The following is a 17325-nucleotide window of genomic DNA, read 5'->3' on the forward strand; positions in this document are numbered from 1 at the left end:
CATTAATGGGAAAAAAGGTGTTACTAGCACCTAATGAGTACAGTCATGGGATGCCACTAAACATCCTTAAGTTTAGGATAATCCCCACAAAAAGAATGATCTGTCAACTGCTAAAGCTCAGAAAACCTGCTTCAAAATTATATCAGAAAGAACAGAGTAAGTGTGCTGCATTTTCTCTTGCTGTTTCTGATGGACCTACTCTTTTTATAAATGACACTATTTCACAGTAGTTCTAAAATGACAAATTCTCACCTGTTTAAATTCTAAGATACAAGTGGGGAAAATATTGGAAGAGTTATAAAAGTAATTATTTCTGCTTCTAAATTAAGATGCTTAGGCTTTATATAATGCCATTTAATCACTTCAGAACTAATAAGAATAAAGATAACTTTATGGAATAAACATCAGTATATATTTGTTTAAAAATTTATTTTCATTAAATAACTGTTAATTTAGAAATCATGTTCCATAAAAAAGAGTCCAGCAGATGTTGTCAAAAATGGCAGAGTAGGGAACTCAAAGAAATCATACCTCCACTGAAGCAACCATTGAGTTGGCAAAAACGACCAGAGCAACTTTCTGAGAACTCTGGAATCTAATAAAAAACTAATAACAAGCAAGGAGTGTTTAATGAAGAAAGAGGCTATGAAAATTTGGCATTTAAGGAAATCTCTGTCACTGGCTGAGATAATGAAATGGAGATTTCAGTGAATACACATGACAAGGAATACAGATTTTGCAAAATTAGTTTGGAAAAGTCACTAAATGAATGAATGACTGCAGCCCACAACAAGCAACAACAGCAAGCCCTGGGGGAAAGAGGAAGAATCTGATTTCCAGAGTTACAACACTGTAACATCCAAAATGTCCCTCTTAGAAGGATACAGCTGCTTTAAAACAATGTCCAGTTTACAACAAAAAATTACAAAGCATGTAAAGAAGCAAGAAAGTATGGGCCATTCACAGGGAATATAGAAAATGTTAGAAACCACCAGGCGTGGTGGCTCACGCCTGTAATCCCAGCACTTTGGGAGGCCGAGGCAGGTGGATCACAAGGTCAGGAGATCGAGACCATCCTGGCTAACATGGTGAAACCCCGTCTCTACTAAAAAATACAAAAAATAAGCCAGGTGTGGTGGCGGGCACCTGTAGTCCCAGCTACTTGGGAGGCTGAGGCAGGAGAATGGCGTGAACCCAGGAGGCGGAGCTTGCAGTGAGCTAAGATCGTGCCACCGCACTCCAGCCTGGGCAACAGAGCGAGACTCCGTCTCAAAAAAAAAAAAAAAAAGAAAAGAAAATAATAGAAACCACCTCTGAGGAAACCAAGACATTAGATTTACTCAACAAAATCTTAAACTCTCTTAAATGTGTTCAAAAAGCAAATGAACACTATGGATGAAGTACCAGGAAGATGATGACTTAACAAAGAAAAAATATCATGAAAGAGATCAAAAATAGAACCAAATAGAAATTCTAGCACTGAAAAGTACAATAGCTGAAGTTAAAATTTCACTAGAAAGCTTCAACAGCAGATCTGAACAGGCAGAGGAAAAAAAATCAGTGAACTTGAAGATAGGACAAATGAAATTATCAAGCGTGAGGAACAGAAAGAAAAAGGATGAAAAAGTGAACAGAGACTAAGGAAACTGTGGCATCAACCAGACCAACATACACATTATGGGAGTTCCAGAAGGAGAGAAAGGGGCAGAAAGACTATTTGAAGAAATAATGGCCAAACCTTTCCAAATCTGGTAAAGGATATAAATCTACACATCCAAGAAGCTGAATGCCAACTATGAAAAACTCCAAAAGCTCCACATGAAGACACATCATAATCACATGCCATAATCAAACTGTCTTAACTCAAAGCCATATGAAGAAGAAAAAGGAGTATCAGTAAAGGTAACTATTTAGATAAACGTAAACAGAAGCAGGTTTTTAAGCTACTCAAAGTAAACTGGTATCAATTCAACCTAGATTGTTTTCAATTTAGAATGTTAAGTGTAATTCCACATTAACTAATAAGAAAATGACTAAAAAATATACAGAAAAGGAAAAGAAGAAGGAATCAAAATAGCATACTAGGGGAAAAAACTAAACACAAAAGAAAGCAATAATGTATTAGCTGAGGAATAAAAAGGAAATATGTGACATAGGAAACAAATAGGAAAGGTTTTTTTTGTTTTTTTGTTTTTTTTGAGACAGAGTCTCAAAAAAACCCAGGAGTGCATTGCACTACACTCCACTGTAGTGGTGCGATCTCAGCTCACTGTAACCTGTGCCTCCCGGGTTCAAGTGATTCTCTGCCTCAGCCTCTGATGTAGCTGGGACTATAGGAGTGCACCACCATGCCTGGCTATTTTTTTTTTTTTTTTGTAGAGATGAGGTTTTGCCATGTTGACCAGGCTGATCTCGAACTCCTGGCCTCAAGTGATCCACCTGCCTTGGCCTCCCAAAGTGTTGGGATTACAGGGGTGAGCCACCACACCCGGCCTACAGTGACAAATTAGATAACTTAGATGAAATAGAGACATTCCTAGAAAACACAGACTGACAAAATCTATTTTAAAAGAAATAAAGAATCAAAATAGGGCCATAGTGGCTCACACCTGTAACCCCAGCACTTTGGAAGGCCAAGGGAGGGTGGCTTAAGACCAGGAGTTTGAAACCAGTCTGGGCAACATAGCAAGACCCCAGCTCTACAGAAAATTAAAAGAAAATTAGCCAGGTGTGGTGACACATGACCGTGGTCCTAGCTACTCAGGAGGCTGAGGCAGGAGGATCCCTTGGGTCTGAGAGTTCAAAAATACAGTGAGCTAAGATCGTGGCACTGCATTCCAGCCTGGGCAACAGAGCAAGACCTTATCTCTATTAAAAAAATAAAATAAAATGAAGAAAAATACCCATATGATCATTTCAGTTGTCATACAAAAAGCATTTGACAAACACAACACCCCTTCATGATTGAAAACACCTGGCCAACAAGGACTAGAGAGGAACTTCCTCAATATGATAAAGGATATTAATGAAAATCCCACAGCTAACATTATATTTAGCGGTGAAAGACTAAAAGCTTCCCCCTATGACCAGGAACAGACAAGGTGCCCACTTCTACCACTGCTATTCAACACTTTACTGGAAGCTCTAGTCTGAGTAATTAGGCAAGAATGATAAATAAAAGGCATATAAATTGGAAAAGAAGAAGTAAAACTATCTCTATTCGCAGGTGACATGATCCTATCATAGAAAACCCTAAAGAAGCTACAAAAGAATATATTAGAGGTAATAGACAAATTCAACAAAATTGCAGGTTACAAGATCAGAAATAAAAGTTCTACTTCTATATACTAGCAATAAACAATATGAAAAGAAAATTAAGGGAACAATTCCATTTAAAATAATGTCAAAGGCCAGGCACGGTGGCTCACGCCTGTAATCCCAGCACTTTGGGAGGCGGAGGTGGGCAGATCACGAGGTCAGGAAATCGAGACCATCCTGGCTAACTCAGTGAAACCCCGTTTCTACTAAAAAAAAAAAAAAAAAAAAAAAAAAAAAATTAGCCGGGTGTGGTGGCGGGTGCCTGTAGTCCCAGCTACTCAGGAGGCTGAGGCAGGAGAATGGCATGAACCCTGGAGGCGGAGCTTGCCGTGAGCCGAGATCGAGCCACTGTACTCCAGCCTGGGTGACAGAGCGAGACTCCATCTCAAAAAAAAAAAAAAAGAAAAGAAAAAAAAGTCAAAAAGAAATACCTAGGAACAAATTTAACCAAGGAGGTATAAGGCTTATGCACCAAAAACTTAAAAGCGTTGCTGAAATTAAAGAAGGCTTAAATAAATGGGGACACATCCTGTGTTCATGGAATGGAAAAGCTAACATTGTTAAGATGGTAATACTACCCAAAGTAATTTAAAGATTCAATGCAATCTCCATCAAAATCCCTATGTCCTTTTTGGCAAAGACGTAAAAACCCATTATAAAATTCATATGAAATCTCATGAGATCCCAAATAGTCAAAACAATTTTGAAAAAGAACGAAGTTGAAAGACTCACATTTCCTGATTTCAAAACTTACTACAGAGCTACCATAATCATACAGTGTGGTACCAACATAAAGACAAACATATACAGATCAATGGAATACAACAAAAACCACAAATAAACCCTCATGTATATGGTCTAATGATTGATACAAGGGGCCAACAACTTTCAATGCAGGGAAAGGACAGTCCTTTCAACACATAGTGTCAGGAAAACTGGATATCCACATACAAAAATGTTAAATTGGACCCTTACTATACACTATATAAAAATTAATTCACAATGGGTCAAAGACCTAAACATACTAGCTGAAACTATAAAATTCAAAGAAAACATAGGTAAGACATTTCATGACATTGGATTTGGCAATGATTTCTTAAATACGAAGCCAAAGATACAAGCAACAAAAGAAGAAATAAACCAGATCTCATCAAAATTAAAAATTTTGTGCTTGAAAGCACTAATAACAGAGTGCGGAGAATAGAAAATATCTGCAAACCACATATCTGATAAGAGATTAATATCCAAAATTTTTAAAGAACTCCTATAACTCAACAACAACAAAAAAGCCAAACCACCAAATTTTAAAATGGGCAAAGAACTTGAATAGAAATCTCTCAAGAGAAGATATACGAATGGCCAATAAGCAACATGACAAGATGTTTACCATTCCTGGTCATTAGAGAAATGCAAATCAAAGCCACAATGAGATACCACTTCACATCCATTAGGATGACTACTATTTAAACACAAAAAACAAACAAACAAAACAGAAAAGAACAAATGCTGGAGATGTGGAGAAACCAGACCCATGTGCACTGCTGTTGGGAATGTGAAATGGTGCAAACGTTGTGGATACTATTATGGCGTTTCCTCAAAAAAATTAAACATATGGCTGAGCGTGGTGGCTCACGTCTGCAATCCCAGCACTTTGGTGCACTGCTGCTGGGAATGTGAAATGGTGCAAATGTTGTGAATTTTATGGCATTTCCTCAAAACATTAAACATACGGCTGAGCATGGTGGCTCATGCCTACAATCCCTGCACTTTGGGAGGCTGAGGCAGGAGGATCTCTTGAGCCCTGGAGTTTGAGACTAGCCTGGTCAACACAGCAAGACTCTGTCTCTACAAAACTAACTAATTATCATATGACTTAGCCATTTCACTTCTAGGTATATACCCAAATTAATAGAAAACAGGGATATTACAGAATATCCATATATATAACATTAATATGGATATAAAATATCCGTAATATAATATGGAAAGCAGATATTTGTATTCTACTGTTTGTTATTCACAATAGCTAAGAGAGAGAGCAATCTTAAGTGTCTATTAACAGATAAATGGATAAACAAAATATAGTATATCCATACAATGGAATATTATGATACATGCTATGACATGAATGAACCTTGAAGACATTGTGCTAGGTGAAATAAACCAGCCACAAAAAGACAAATATTATAGTAATCTATTTAAATGAAACACCCTGAGTAGTCTAATTCATAGAGATAGAAAGAATAGCGATTACTGGACAGGGAAATGGAGAGTTACTATTTAAGAGTTTAGTTTAGGATGATGAAAAAGTTCTGGACACAGTAGAGGTAATAGTTTTAAGACAATGTGAATGTACTTAATGCCACTGAATTGTACAGTTAAAAATGCCCAACATGGGGAATTTTATCTTATGCATACTTTATCACAATATAAAGAGATAACTTATTTTTTAAAAATCCATTATAATGTTCAGAAAGTCTAAACTCCTAAGTAAAAGAGCCCTGAAACGTGTTAGGCCTTCAGTTCTTTATTCACAAAGCCCACATTGATAATCTCTCCCATGAGAATATAAAATTCAAACAGAAAGGGTACTAGTCTTGATTAACTCACAGAACCTAGAATAATATATATGTGTGTACACAATGAGTTTTGAGCCGGCAGAAGTATTACCACTGTTAGCATCTTGTGTGTTGCCCACAAACTATAGGTTGATGAAGTAACACCAATATCTTATTTCAAACGAGATAATAATATATGGCAAAGTGTTTTGCAAGTTACCACATATTTAATGTAGTATTATTAATTTTTCTAAAGAAACAGTTATTGTTCTGTTGCCCAGGCTGGAATGCAGTAGCATTATCATAGCTAACCGCACCCTTGAACTCCTGGGCTCAAGTGATTCTCTTACCTCAGCCTCCCGAGTAGTTGAAACATAGGTGCATGCCATCACACCTGGCTAATTTTTTATTTTTATTTTTGTAGAGATAGGGTCTCGCAACATTACCCAGGCTGGTTTCCTGGCCTCAAGAGGTCCTCCCACCTTGGCCTCCCAAAGTGCTGAGATGACAAGCATGAGCCACTGTATAATACTGTAGAACACTGTACAATAGAGCCACCTGGCCCTATTCATTATTAATATTAATAATATGTTAAATATGTGGTAACTTGCAAAATCCTTTGCCATTTCATTTGAAATTATTAATACTATGTTAAATACTAAATATAACAGTATTATTAATAATGTATGCTAAATATGTAATAAATGTTATTTTTTTTTCCCCAAATTTAACTGCCAACAATTGTCAATTCCTTCCATTTTTGATCTATATAACACTGAACAGGTAAAGATCTTTAAATCGTACATGGTACTTCAAAGATCAAAGGCTTTGGAGTTAAGAGACTTAGATCTGAATTTTGACATTGTTGTTTGCTTGCAGTTATGACCTGTAGTAAGTTATTTAGGTCTTTTCATTTCTTTTGTCCTTCTCCTATCTTTGCTCTTACTCATGTTACTCCTTCAATTTTATCTCAAATGAGTGGAAAAATAGTGTTAAAATCTTAATACTTTGTGAACAAGATCAGGAAGCTCATGGAAATTCTGCCAAAAATCAAGCTATTTTGTATCCTGCTCCCACATTACCAAGGAACACAAGGTGAAGATTAATTGCCATTGCAACGTGGAGACATGTTAAGTGGTAAAAATACCAAAAAAAACTATTATTTGTATTAGAAAGCAATTTTGCCAAGGAAAATGGAAACCCAAAAAAATTAAAAGGAATTATAACTGTTACATAAGTTTTAAAAATTCAGCAGGTCAAAGAGGTCAGTTCAGAATAAAAGAATTCTTGGTATTTTAGGGGTGGGAAGTAAAGAAGGGGTAGGAAGAGGGGAAGGGAAGCAAAGAACAATAAGTTCTACAGATTTCAATTTTTCTTTGTTTTTTCCAATAACCACAAAACAGGACCTCTTAGAATTAGGAAAAACTACCAAAATTCTTTTAAGTATGCTAAATCTAACCACGCTAGAATAAAACCATAGATAATGCAGATCTTAAGTAGTTTTATGAAGGAGGTACAGCAATATAATAAAATGCCACTGATCTGGACTCCCTAATTCCATAAGACTATGAGCTCCAGAAGGGAGAAAGGAAACTTTTGGTGGTTTGATCACTGCTGTTTTCCCAGTGTCTGAAATTGAACAGTGCTCAATATACAACAGGTGTTCAATAAATAGTTGTTGACTAAATTACCTCCTCTTTCAAGTGATCGGTTTTTCAATACATAAAAGGAAAAATATCCTTGTTACTTTTGCGGTTGATTTATTGTGTGGTTATTCTATAATTATTTATGCATTGCTTAACTTTGAAAAAGAATTTAAAGCAATACAAAATATTATTTTGTATTTTCTTCAGTCCCCTTCAAAGTTTTATTCAGATTTATAATATTTGTACGTCCTTCAGCCTTCTTAAACTTTACTAAGAGAATAACCTGAATAAAAACACAAAAAGTGTTTTGATGTAACCATTTCTCACTCCCTGATCATCTCTTTGTCATGCAACAATTTCATTTGCAGCATGAAGATAATAATTATGTCACATTTAATTCTGAAGAGGAGGAAGTTCCTTATTTCCTAGTATATAATTGCTAATAAAATTCTCCCAAAGTCAAGCTGCTCTTACAGCTTCTCAGACAGCTGGTCATTCAATGATGTTCTTTGTTGTATAATTTCTTAATTTCCAGAGAATTTATTTTCCCTTTCTCCTCCTTAGACAATTTTATAGCTCAGCACAATGTAAGTACTGTGCTATAGTACTTGAAGGCAATACAATTGTTCTTTTAAAATATTTGATAACTAGAATGCTTCACTAATATTAGCAAACCTACACGATTTATTTCATCAGAATTAACAAGATTTCCATCTCTCTGCAAAGTACTATCCTTCACTGTCTCAACTAGATAGGCAGTCCTTAAGACAAATAACTACTGTGTAACTTTCTAAAATAAGGTAGCTGAGTTCATTTCCATTGTTACTATTCACTGCTATTGCTATGGCAGCAAGTTAGGGACTGAGATACATTATCCTTTCTCTGATAGATGAACAGGGAAAAAAATCCTAAGATGTCAGCAGGGGTAAGATGAATTCTTTACCTCCCAAATCCACAAAGATGATGAGAACCTTTGGTGTCATGATAATTTTGATTCAGCTATGTTGTAGAGTTTTCTGTGAATCATCTTGTAATTTTAACTTTCTTTAAAAAGTAAGAAAGTGTTCTAAACTGACTGAAAATTAGTTTCTTATACAATACGTTTTTGTTTCCGAATTGCAAGCTGCAAAAGCCTGATGGAATCAAGTATATCACAATATCCTATAAACTCATAAATAAAATTAAGTTGAATTCTGGAATTAATAATAGAACCTTCTTATATTTTGGGTTTTAATAAAAACAAGAGAATAACTTGTCTTCTCACAAAAACATATATTTTAATCTCATTACTTACTACTTATTGACCACCTCCATAATAAGATAACTAAGGCCTAAAATGAACAATTCAACAAAGATCAAATGTAAAATTATGACTGGTGAGTCTAAATCCATTACATTTATATTTCATCTGGGTATCCTGCGTGGGACATAAGAGGAGTAACAATATAATCTGCCCGATATTATCAAATTAATAGGTTAGGACAATTCCCATATAGTATTTGTGGCTTCTGATTTTCATCACATACACACAAATATTTAGCAATGTAGTTTCAACAAACTACCACAACTACTTTCAAATATTCACTAAAATATGAAAGAAAAAAAAAAACTTACTGTCTCGGAGTGTTTCCCAAGCCCACTGGTCATTTTTGAAGAAGAGATGTCGTTTGATTTCTTCTACACCATTTCGCCCTAACCTCACTTCCCTGAATAATGACAGAAGGAGAAAAGTAATCAATCACTTAAGATCTTATTATAACCTGTCCAGGTTTATTTGTGGGCAGGATATTAAATCAGTGTAGGACGACAAATACAGTTCTAAGGTGAAATTATATTGTCAGCATAATATCAGCCCAAATAGAAAATATGTTAAAGATTGAGAACATTAAAGAATTTTTTTAAAAGAAAACTAAAGAAAGGCTGGACATGGTGGCTCATGCCTATAATCCCAGCACTTTGGGAGGCTCAGGTGGGGTGGATCATCTGAGGTCAGGAGTTCGAGACCAGCCTGGCCAACACTGTGAAACCCCATCTCTACTAAAAATATAAAACTAGCAGGTGTACTGGAACACGCCTGTAGTCCCAGCTACTTGGGAGGCTGAGACAGGAGAATCGCTTGAACCCGGGAGGCAGAGGCTACAGTGAGCTGAGATCGCGCCACCGCACTCCAGCCTGGATGAAACAGAGCGAGACTCCGTCTCAAAAAAAAGAAAACTAAAGAATAACTACAAAAAACACCCATGACTTTTCTACTGACAACAAAAATCCAGATTAATCACCACCTTACTTCATTAGCAAAATGAATAAAGCACCATGCATTTTCTTGACAGTTTTTTTGGTGTGTGTGTTATTTTTTTCTTACAATGGTAAAGTTAGGCTTTTTTTTTCCCCAACCAAAACTTTACTTAGGCAGCAATACCAGATGCTACCAAAAACCTCCAGAAACACATTTAAAATTTTGAACTTCCAATTTATAATCTATTAATTATTTCTGACCATTCAAAAGCCAATGACTGCTAATTCTTGATACTGCCACAGAATTCAGAGCTTTCACTGGACAAGTTACTGATACCAGCCTCTTTTTTGGTGAGTAAAAAGTTTTTAAAAATGTGATTTTAGCTGAATTGGAAAAAGAAAGTACCTTTTTTCCCTAGTACAGTGCTTATAAATAAAGAAAATACTCTAAATTCTAAGTTTTTGCATAAGCTAAAAGATAAGTTGGCTTAGACATGTGACAATTTTTCCAAGAAGCTTTCATGAACTCTCAAACTGGATTAGAAAACCTCTCCATGGTTCTCCGGCACATGGTACTTATCTCATGGTAATTAAATGTGTGTACTATAAATGTCTGATTTGCTTATCTAATTCCCCCAAAGGACTATGAGGTATTTGAGAAAAGTGGCTCTGTATCTTCCTCACTACTATATCCCTAGCACCTAATAAACAGCTTAATATAATGCCTTATACTAAAATGTAAAAATTGGCCAGGTGCGGTGGCTCACACCTGTAATCCCAGCACTTTGGGAGGCCAACGCAGGCAGATCATGAGGTCAGGAGTTCAAGACCAGCCTGGTCAACATAGTGAAACCCTCTCTACTAAAAATACAAAAATTAGCCAGGCATGGTGACAGGAACCTGTAGTCACAGCTACTTGGGAGGCTGAGGCAGGAGAATCACTTGAATCTGGGAGGTTGAGGTTGCAGTGAGCCGAGATCATGCCACTGCACTCCAGCCTGGGCAACAGAGCGAGACTCTGTCTCAATCAATCAATCAATCAATGTAAAAATTAGCCAGGCATGGGTGGCTCATGCCTGTAATCCCAGCACTTTGGGAAGCTGAAGTGGGAGGATCACTTGATCCCAGGAGTTTGAAACCAGCCTGGGCAACAGAGCAAAACCCTGTCTCTATTTAAAAAAAAAAAAAAAAAAAAAAGTAAACATTTGAAAAACCATACTTCAAGCTCTAAAGGACATAATGAAGGGAGACAAGTTAAAGCAAATCTCAACTTGAAACATATTTAAAAGTACTAGGTCTCCCTAATATTTAACAATATACAATCATAAACATTAAATATAATCTTACTAATACATCTGGTTCACTTTCAAATTTCAAAAGTAAACCACAAAGGTATACATAATATGCCATTTTTCTTTCAAAAGTGCAGACAGATATTATTATTAAAATGCTTGTTGAATCTACAAGATGGAACACCAACTATTATGTCTAGAAGAAAAAAGATAGTATACTTTTAAAAACGGCTTTATACTATTGACTTTTTCAACAACCATACACCATACATCATCAAATCTAAAATGGTTTAAAGTATAAGGTGTATCACCGTTTTTATACCACTATGAAAAAGAATGCTCCCAACTCATACCATTGACTGTGAGATGTACTCTAATTTCAGAGATGTTATGTTAAAAATTTTTTTTAGATTCAGTAAAATACACAGTAATTTTTATAATTAACCAAGTTAAAAATTGAACAATAAAAGAAAAAAGTCATCTAGTTTAGTCATCAGCCAAGACTGTATTATTATCACAATTTCTTAGGTATGATAAGTGAGTTGAGATCTACAAAAGACATCCAGAATATCATAAAATTACATCAGGTTTCACTGTCATTTATATTCTAACAATTTACATGTAGAAGCTCAGATATGGACCTTAAAAATGGAGCAGAAGATGAGAAGTCTTCAGAATTAATACAGGCTCAGTTTTAAAATTATTTACCTGTCAGTAAGGAAGGCACAAATAAGGTTTTTTGCTTCTTTTGATATGTCATTATCATCAGGAAAGGTAAGTGAATTTTTATGGTTCATAATTTTACTGTAAGTTCCAACCAAAGAATCTGCATAAAAAGGTGTATCACCTGAAAAATTGATAAAGAAAACAAAAGCAAAATGAAATACATTTTTAAAAAGTCAGTTGCAAAGGAACAGTCAAAGTTACCCATTTAAAAAGATTATTAGGTATGTATTAAACTAAAAACATACACTTAATATATAAAAGAACACATCACAAAGTTGCTCTAAGCCTCTAAATGCTTTTAAAAACACATACGAAGCAGGTTTGGATCATGTTTATTACCCACAAATAAAATCAAGATTGCTTAATATAATAAATATATTAGAAAGAGTCAAGTGGCAAGTTTTGAGATGAACAACTATAATAGAGAGACATAAAATCTTCCTTACTCACCTACAAGCATTTCATATAAAAATACCCCAACCGACCACCAGTCACATTCTCTTCCATAATAACCATCACCACCTTGGGATTTTAATACTTCAGGGGAAATATAATCAGGTGTTCCAACCGCTGTATCACATCGTACCATGCCCTCCTAAAAAGAGCGGCAGGTCAAATTTTGAATTAGGATATAAAGCCTCAATTATTTAAAATGACTTTCTTATTAATATTACCTATGGGACTCCAAATCTTTGAGCTATAAAATATCATATATTAAAACTTAATGGAAACCTGACAAAAATTAACACAGCTTAATCATATATATACATACTATATACACACCATATACATATATACCATATAATGTATGTATGTGTATACATGTGTATGCATATACACACACATTATATGTGTATTCACATATATACACACACCAGTGATTATTTTGTAATAATGCTCACTAGAAAGACATACTGCCACATTTATTATTCCGCAAGTTGTGCCAATATCATGATACCATTTAACTGCTGAGAACAAGAACATAGGCCAGTGCAAATACATTGGGGAGTTCACAGGATAGGGCATTTTACAACATATTGGTATAAACGCTGACTTCATTATTTTCTACTAAAATAGCTATTTAACTATGTTTGAAACTACAAAAGAAACATACAAAAGCTGACTGTACAAATACAAACTGGGGAAGCATATGTATGTGAAAAGGGCATAATAGTGTAAAGCACACTGAATGTCTATTTGATGTGAATTTTAACTGCCCTCCCCCACCAAACCTGAGAGACTTGTTAGTTGTTACCTATATTTGCTGGTATTAACGAAACAGAATTATAACTAAATGTTCACACAGAAGTTCTCATGCAGTGTTTCCTTCACTGTGTATATGAAGTGAAGGAATAACATATACACAGCTCCTTCAGCTGTGTATATGTTATTTATTATATAAATAACATTTATTTATGTTATTTATTATATGTATATACATATACATAATGTATATGTATATGTTATTTATTATATAAATAGTGAGGATAGGTATCTTTTAAGACTCACTCCTAAAATAAGCAGTAAAATCTTTTATATGTTAACTGAAGTAAAACACTAAAAAATACACACATTACTGGAATCCAATTTTTATGAAAGTCTAATTTTAACACTGGCATAAGTATTTAACGACATTTAAGCTAATTCCATTCCTAGTTACCAGTAGTGTATATTAGAGTTGTTATGAAGGATTTAGTAAATCTGGCAATCCATATTTACCCTAAATAGAGAGGAAAAAATAAATCACTAACAAGTTACTAATACAACATTGAAACCATGGTATCTAGTTCAACAAATAAGGTCATATCAATTCTGGACAAGTCCAGCTATGGTTAGTAAATTCTTAAACCATTTTCTAAAGAATTCTTAAACCATTTTCTAAAGAAGCATCTACCTTGAATTAGCAAAAACTAAATTAAAATCTAGTTAATTAACCTTATTCATCTTCATACAAGTACCAAAATCTGCTAACTTCAAATGTCCAGATTTATCCAGCAGCATGTTATCAGGCTTCACATCTCTGCAGGAGGGAAAAAATAGTACAGTATTTTCTGAAACAGATTAGACACTGTAAAAATTATATGAGGCAGTTATTTTAGGTCAAGCATCCTCAATCTAGGTAAGGTCATCTTTGATCTGTATGTGTTCTCTATCCACATCTATAAATTAAATTTCATCAAAGAAACTTCTTTATATGTTAATGCCTCAGAAGAAAACATATATATTCCTTTTTAAAAAGTTTGATTCTTTCAGATGGAAAATCAAATCGTTTGAGAGAGACAGGCCATCAAAAATACAACACTCAGACATAAAAGGTGATTGAAACATATTAGATAGATAAGTACATAAAAAAAACCCACGGCAGGGTCTAAGTCACTTTCATTTTTGATCCCTGACATGTAGGCACAGCAACTGCACACAGGATTCAAGCAGTGTTTGTACAACAAATGAATTCGTCTAATGAATAAATACGACCTATTCACTAATTAAAAGCAAATTAAGTTACATATTTAAAAAATTAACATCAAAGTGTTTAACTCCTGGCACATACCTTAGAAAACTAGTTTACAAGTTTTACTTTTCAGAACACCATTTAAAGGCTATATGATCAGATTAAGGAATATTAAAGAATACATTTATATCAACATTAAATTGAAATGCTAAAATTATAAACTTCAAAGTTTGGAGTTCTTTTTTTTCCCCCCTTCCTGACATAGAATCTCACTCTGTCACCCAGTCTGAAGTGCAGTGACTAGATCTCAGTGACTAGATCTCAGCTCACTGAAACCTCTGCTCCCAGGCTCAAGCGATCCTCCCACCTTAGCCTCCCAAGGAGCTGGGACCACAGGTGCATGCCACCACACCTGTTTTTTTTTTGTTTGTTTTTGTTTTTGTTTTTGTTTTTTGGTAGACATGGGTTTCACCATGTTGTCCAGGCTGGTGTCAAACTCCTGAGCTCAAGAGATCTGCCTGCCTCGGCCTCCCAAAGCTCTGGGATTACAGGCGTGAGGCAGCGCCTGGCCAGAGTCTTGAGTTCTGAAATGTCACTTATGTCATACGGAAGAAGAATGGGTGAACTGAGAGTAAGAAATGTTAAAGTTATTTTTAGCTATTTCCCTCAACAAATGAGAAAATTTAAAGCACTTTTATCTTTACCTGTGAATAAAACCCATGGAATGGATTGCATCCAATGCAAGAACTACCTCTGCAGTATAGAATCGTGCCCATTTTTCAGGCACATCATAGTTGCTCATTAAGTTTACAAGATCTCCACCAGGCATGTATTCCATCACCATGTAGAGATAACGATCATCTTGGAATGCATAAAAAAGCTATACAAATAGAAAAAACAAACAAAACACATTCATTAATGTTAAACAAAATTGTTTCACTCAAAAAGTGGCAAAAATGTTAATAAAAGATTTAAGTAAAATAATCAAATTACAGAAGTTGCAAGTCTAGTTTTAAAAAAAAGACAAACATAAATGCCACAAAGACCCTTGTATATGCAAAATGACTATAACATGATTATTCAGAAGAGTTACATGGAGATATCCTTTCTTCATAACTTTCTACACTATTTGAATTTCTTTTACTGAGAATTTTTTTAAACTGTAATATTTTCAGTAAATATACAAATCTCCTAGGCAAAGAAATATTGTATTTCTAATTTAACTTGTGCATCAGTGGGGTCTACTATTAAATTTGTATCAATATCACAATGCTCAAGAAGTCTTTGATAAATCTGGCTTACAGTTTCAGCTGTTTCTTTTCTTTTTTTTTGAGACGGAGTCTCGCTCTGTCGCCCAGGCTGGAGTGCAGTGGCGTGATGTCGGCTCACTGCAAGCTCCGCCTCCCAGGTTCACGCCATTCTCCTGCCTCAGCCTCCCGAGTAGCTGGGACTACAGGCACCCGCCACCGCGCCCGGCTAATTTTTTGTATTTTTAGTAGAGATGGGGTTTCACCGTGTTAGCCAGGATGGTCTCGATCTCCTGACCTCGTGATCTGCCCACCCTGGCCTCCCAAAATGCTGGGATTACAGGCATGAGCCAAGGCGCCCGGCCTCAGCTGTTTCTTATTAGCTGTGTGACTAGTAATTTGCTTAACCTACCCGAGTCTATGAGACTATAATCTCTTCTAAAACACGGTAAGGACTATACTTCGTTTAAGTTTTATACCTGCTGCTTAGTCAAGTATCCAGATGCCTGGCGGTTAGCAATTGCTTAATAAAGGCTTAATGAACCAAATCATAAACTAATCCACAAAGCAACAGTGCACCTAACAGATTAACTGTCTTTCAGGGTTGAGGGTTGTTAAAAAAGATTACTGAATATAGAAAGCACTTAGTGCAACAGATGCTCAACAAATGACAGCAGTCAGGAGGAGGAGCAGTAATAGCTAACACAGAAGTAGGAGGAAGGCAGCGGCTAGGGTTAAAATAGTAACAGCAAAATCCACTAATGTGAAATTAGCGAGGATATCAGGCATAAATATATTATGTGACTGGGGATCAAATAAAAAGAAGGGCAAATTTATAAAATAACATTTTAAGTAAATACATGAAGTTTAGAATTAAACTAAAAAAAACAAGCCCTAGAGAAGATGATCTCTAATTTACCCAGATGTTTGTCTTAAAATCTTCTTAATGTTTCATTTTTTTCAACAGTGTTTAATAATTTTAGTTATAGATTCAGTTACTTTGTTTTCATTTTTTGTTTTTTTGTAGAGATTGGGAGCCAGTCTTGAACTCCTGCCCTCAAGTGATCTTCCTGTCTCAGCCTCTCAAAGTGCTCAGATTACAGGCATGGGGGCCACCACACCCGGCCCAGACTCAGTTATTTTAATGTAAAAAATGTATTTTGGGGGAAGAGAGAAGGATAAGAAACAAAGTGGCATTTCATGACTATCCCAGATTAAAGTATACAATTTGTCATTTGGGCCCCATAAAGAAATACTGTTAATTTGGTGACAGTTTTACTCTATTTATAGACAATATATCCAGAGAAATAAAGCTCTGAATACCTAAATTGTAAATAGCCCTGAAAGTAACAATTATGTCACATATTTTTTCACTAACAGACACTGAATGTTCATGTATCAGTGGTTGTTAACTAGTGGTGAAAACATTTTTGGTTGTCACAACTGTGTGTGAGGTGGGAAGAGTCGCTACTAGCATCCCCTGTGTAGAGGCCAGGAATGCTGCCAAACATCCTAAACAAACACATTAGTAACTGAAATAATATAAAGGATAGCCCCCAACAACAAAGAATTATCTGGCCCAAAATGTCAATAGTATTAAGCCTGAGAAACTCTGATCTACATAGTTGGTAAAAACATAGACATTTCAAGTTTAAAAGTACTATGGTGACTGGGCATGATGGCTCACACCTGTAATCCCAGCACTTTGGGAGGCCAAGGCAGGTGGATCACGAGGTCAGGAGATCGAGACCATGCTGGCTAACACAGTGAAACCCGTCTCTACTAAAAATACAAAAAATAATAGCCGGGCGTGGTGGCAGGCACCTGTCGTCCCAGCTACTCGGGAGGCTG

General features: G+C 35.5%; 1 protein-coding gene across 3 annotated transcripts in view; it reads right to left on the minus strand.

Moving 5' to 3' along the window:
* The window catches only part of ROCK1 (Rho associated coiled-coil containing protein kinase 1), a 160519-nt gene that overhangs the window by 81046 nt on the left and 62148 nt on the right, over positions 1–17325 (minus strand). For all 3 annotated transcript variants that reach the window (XR_008621949.2, XM_008968595.6, XM_003815640.6), the window contains exons 5-9: positions 14932–15107; positions 13711–13795; positions 12226–12370; positions 11758–11896; positions 9137–9228 (exon numbers count right to left, since the gene is read on the minus strand). Coding sequence is in view for 2 of the 3 variants with exons in the window: in XM_008968595.6 (XP_008966843.3) it covers positions 9137–9228; positions 11758–11896; positions 12226–12370; positions 13711–13795; positions 14932–15107 (637 nt within the window). In the remaining variant the exon portion in view is untranslated. The remainder of the gene's footprint in view (positions 1–9136; positions 9229–11757; positions 11897–12225; positions 12371–13710; positions 13796–14931; positions 15108–17325) is intronic.

This window comes from Pan paniscus, chromosome 17 (assembly GCF_029289425.2).
Source record: "Pan paniscus chromosome 17, NHGRI_mPanPan1-v2.0_pri, whole genome shotgun sequence".
Lineage (NCBI taxonomy): Eukaryota > Metazoa > Chordata > Mammalia > Primates > Hominidae > Pan > Pan paniscus.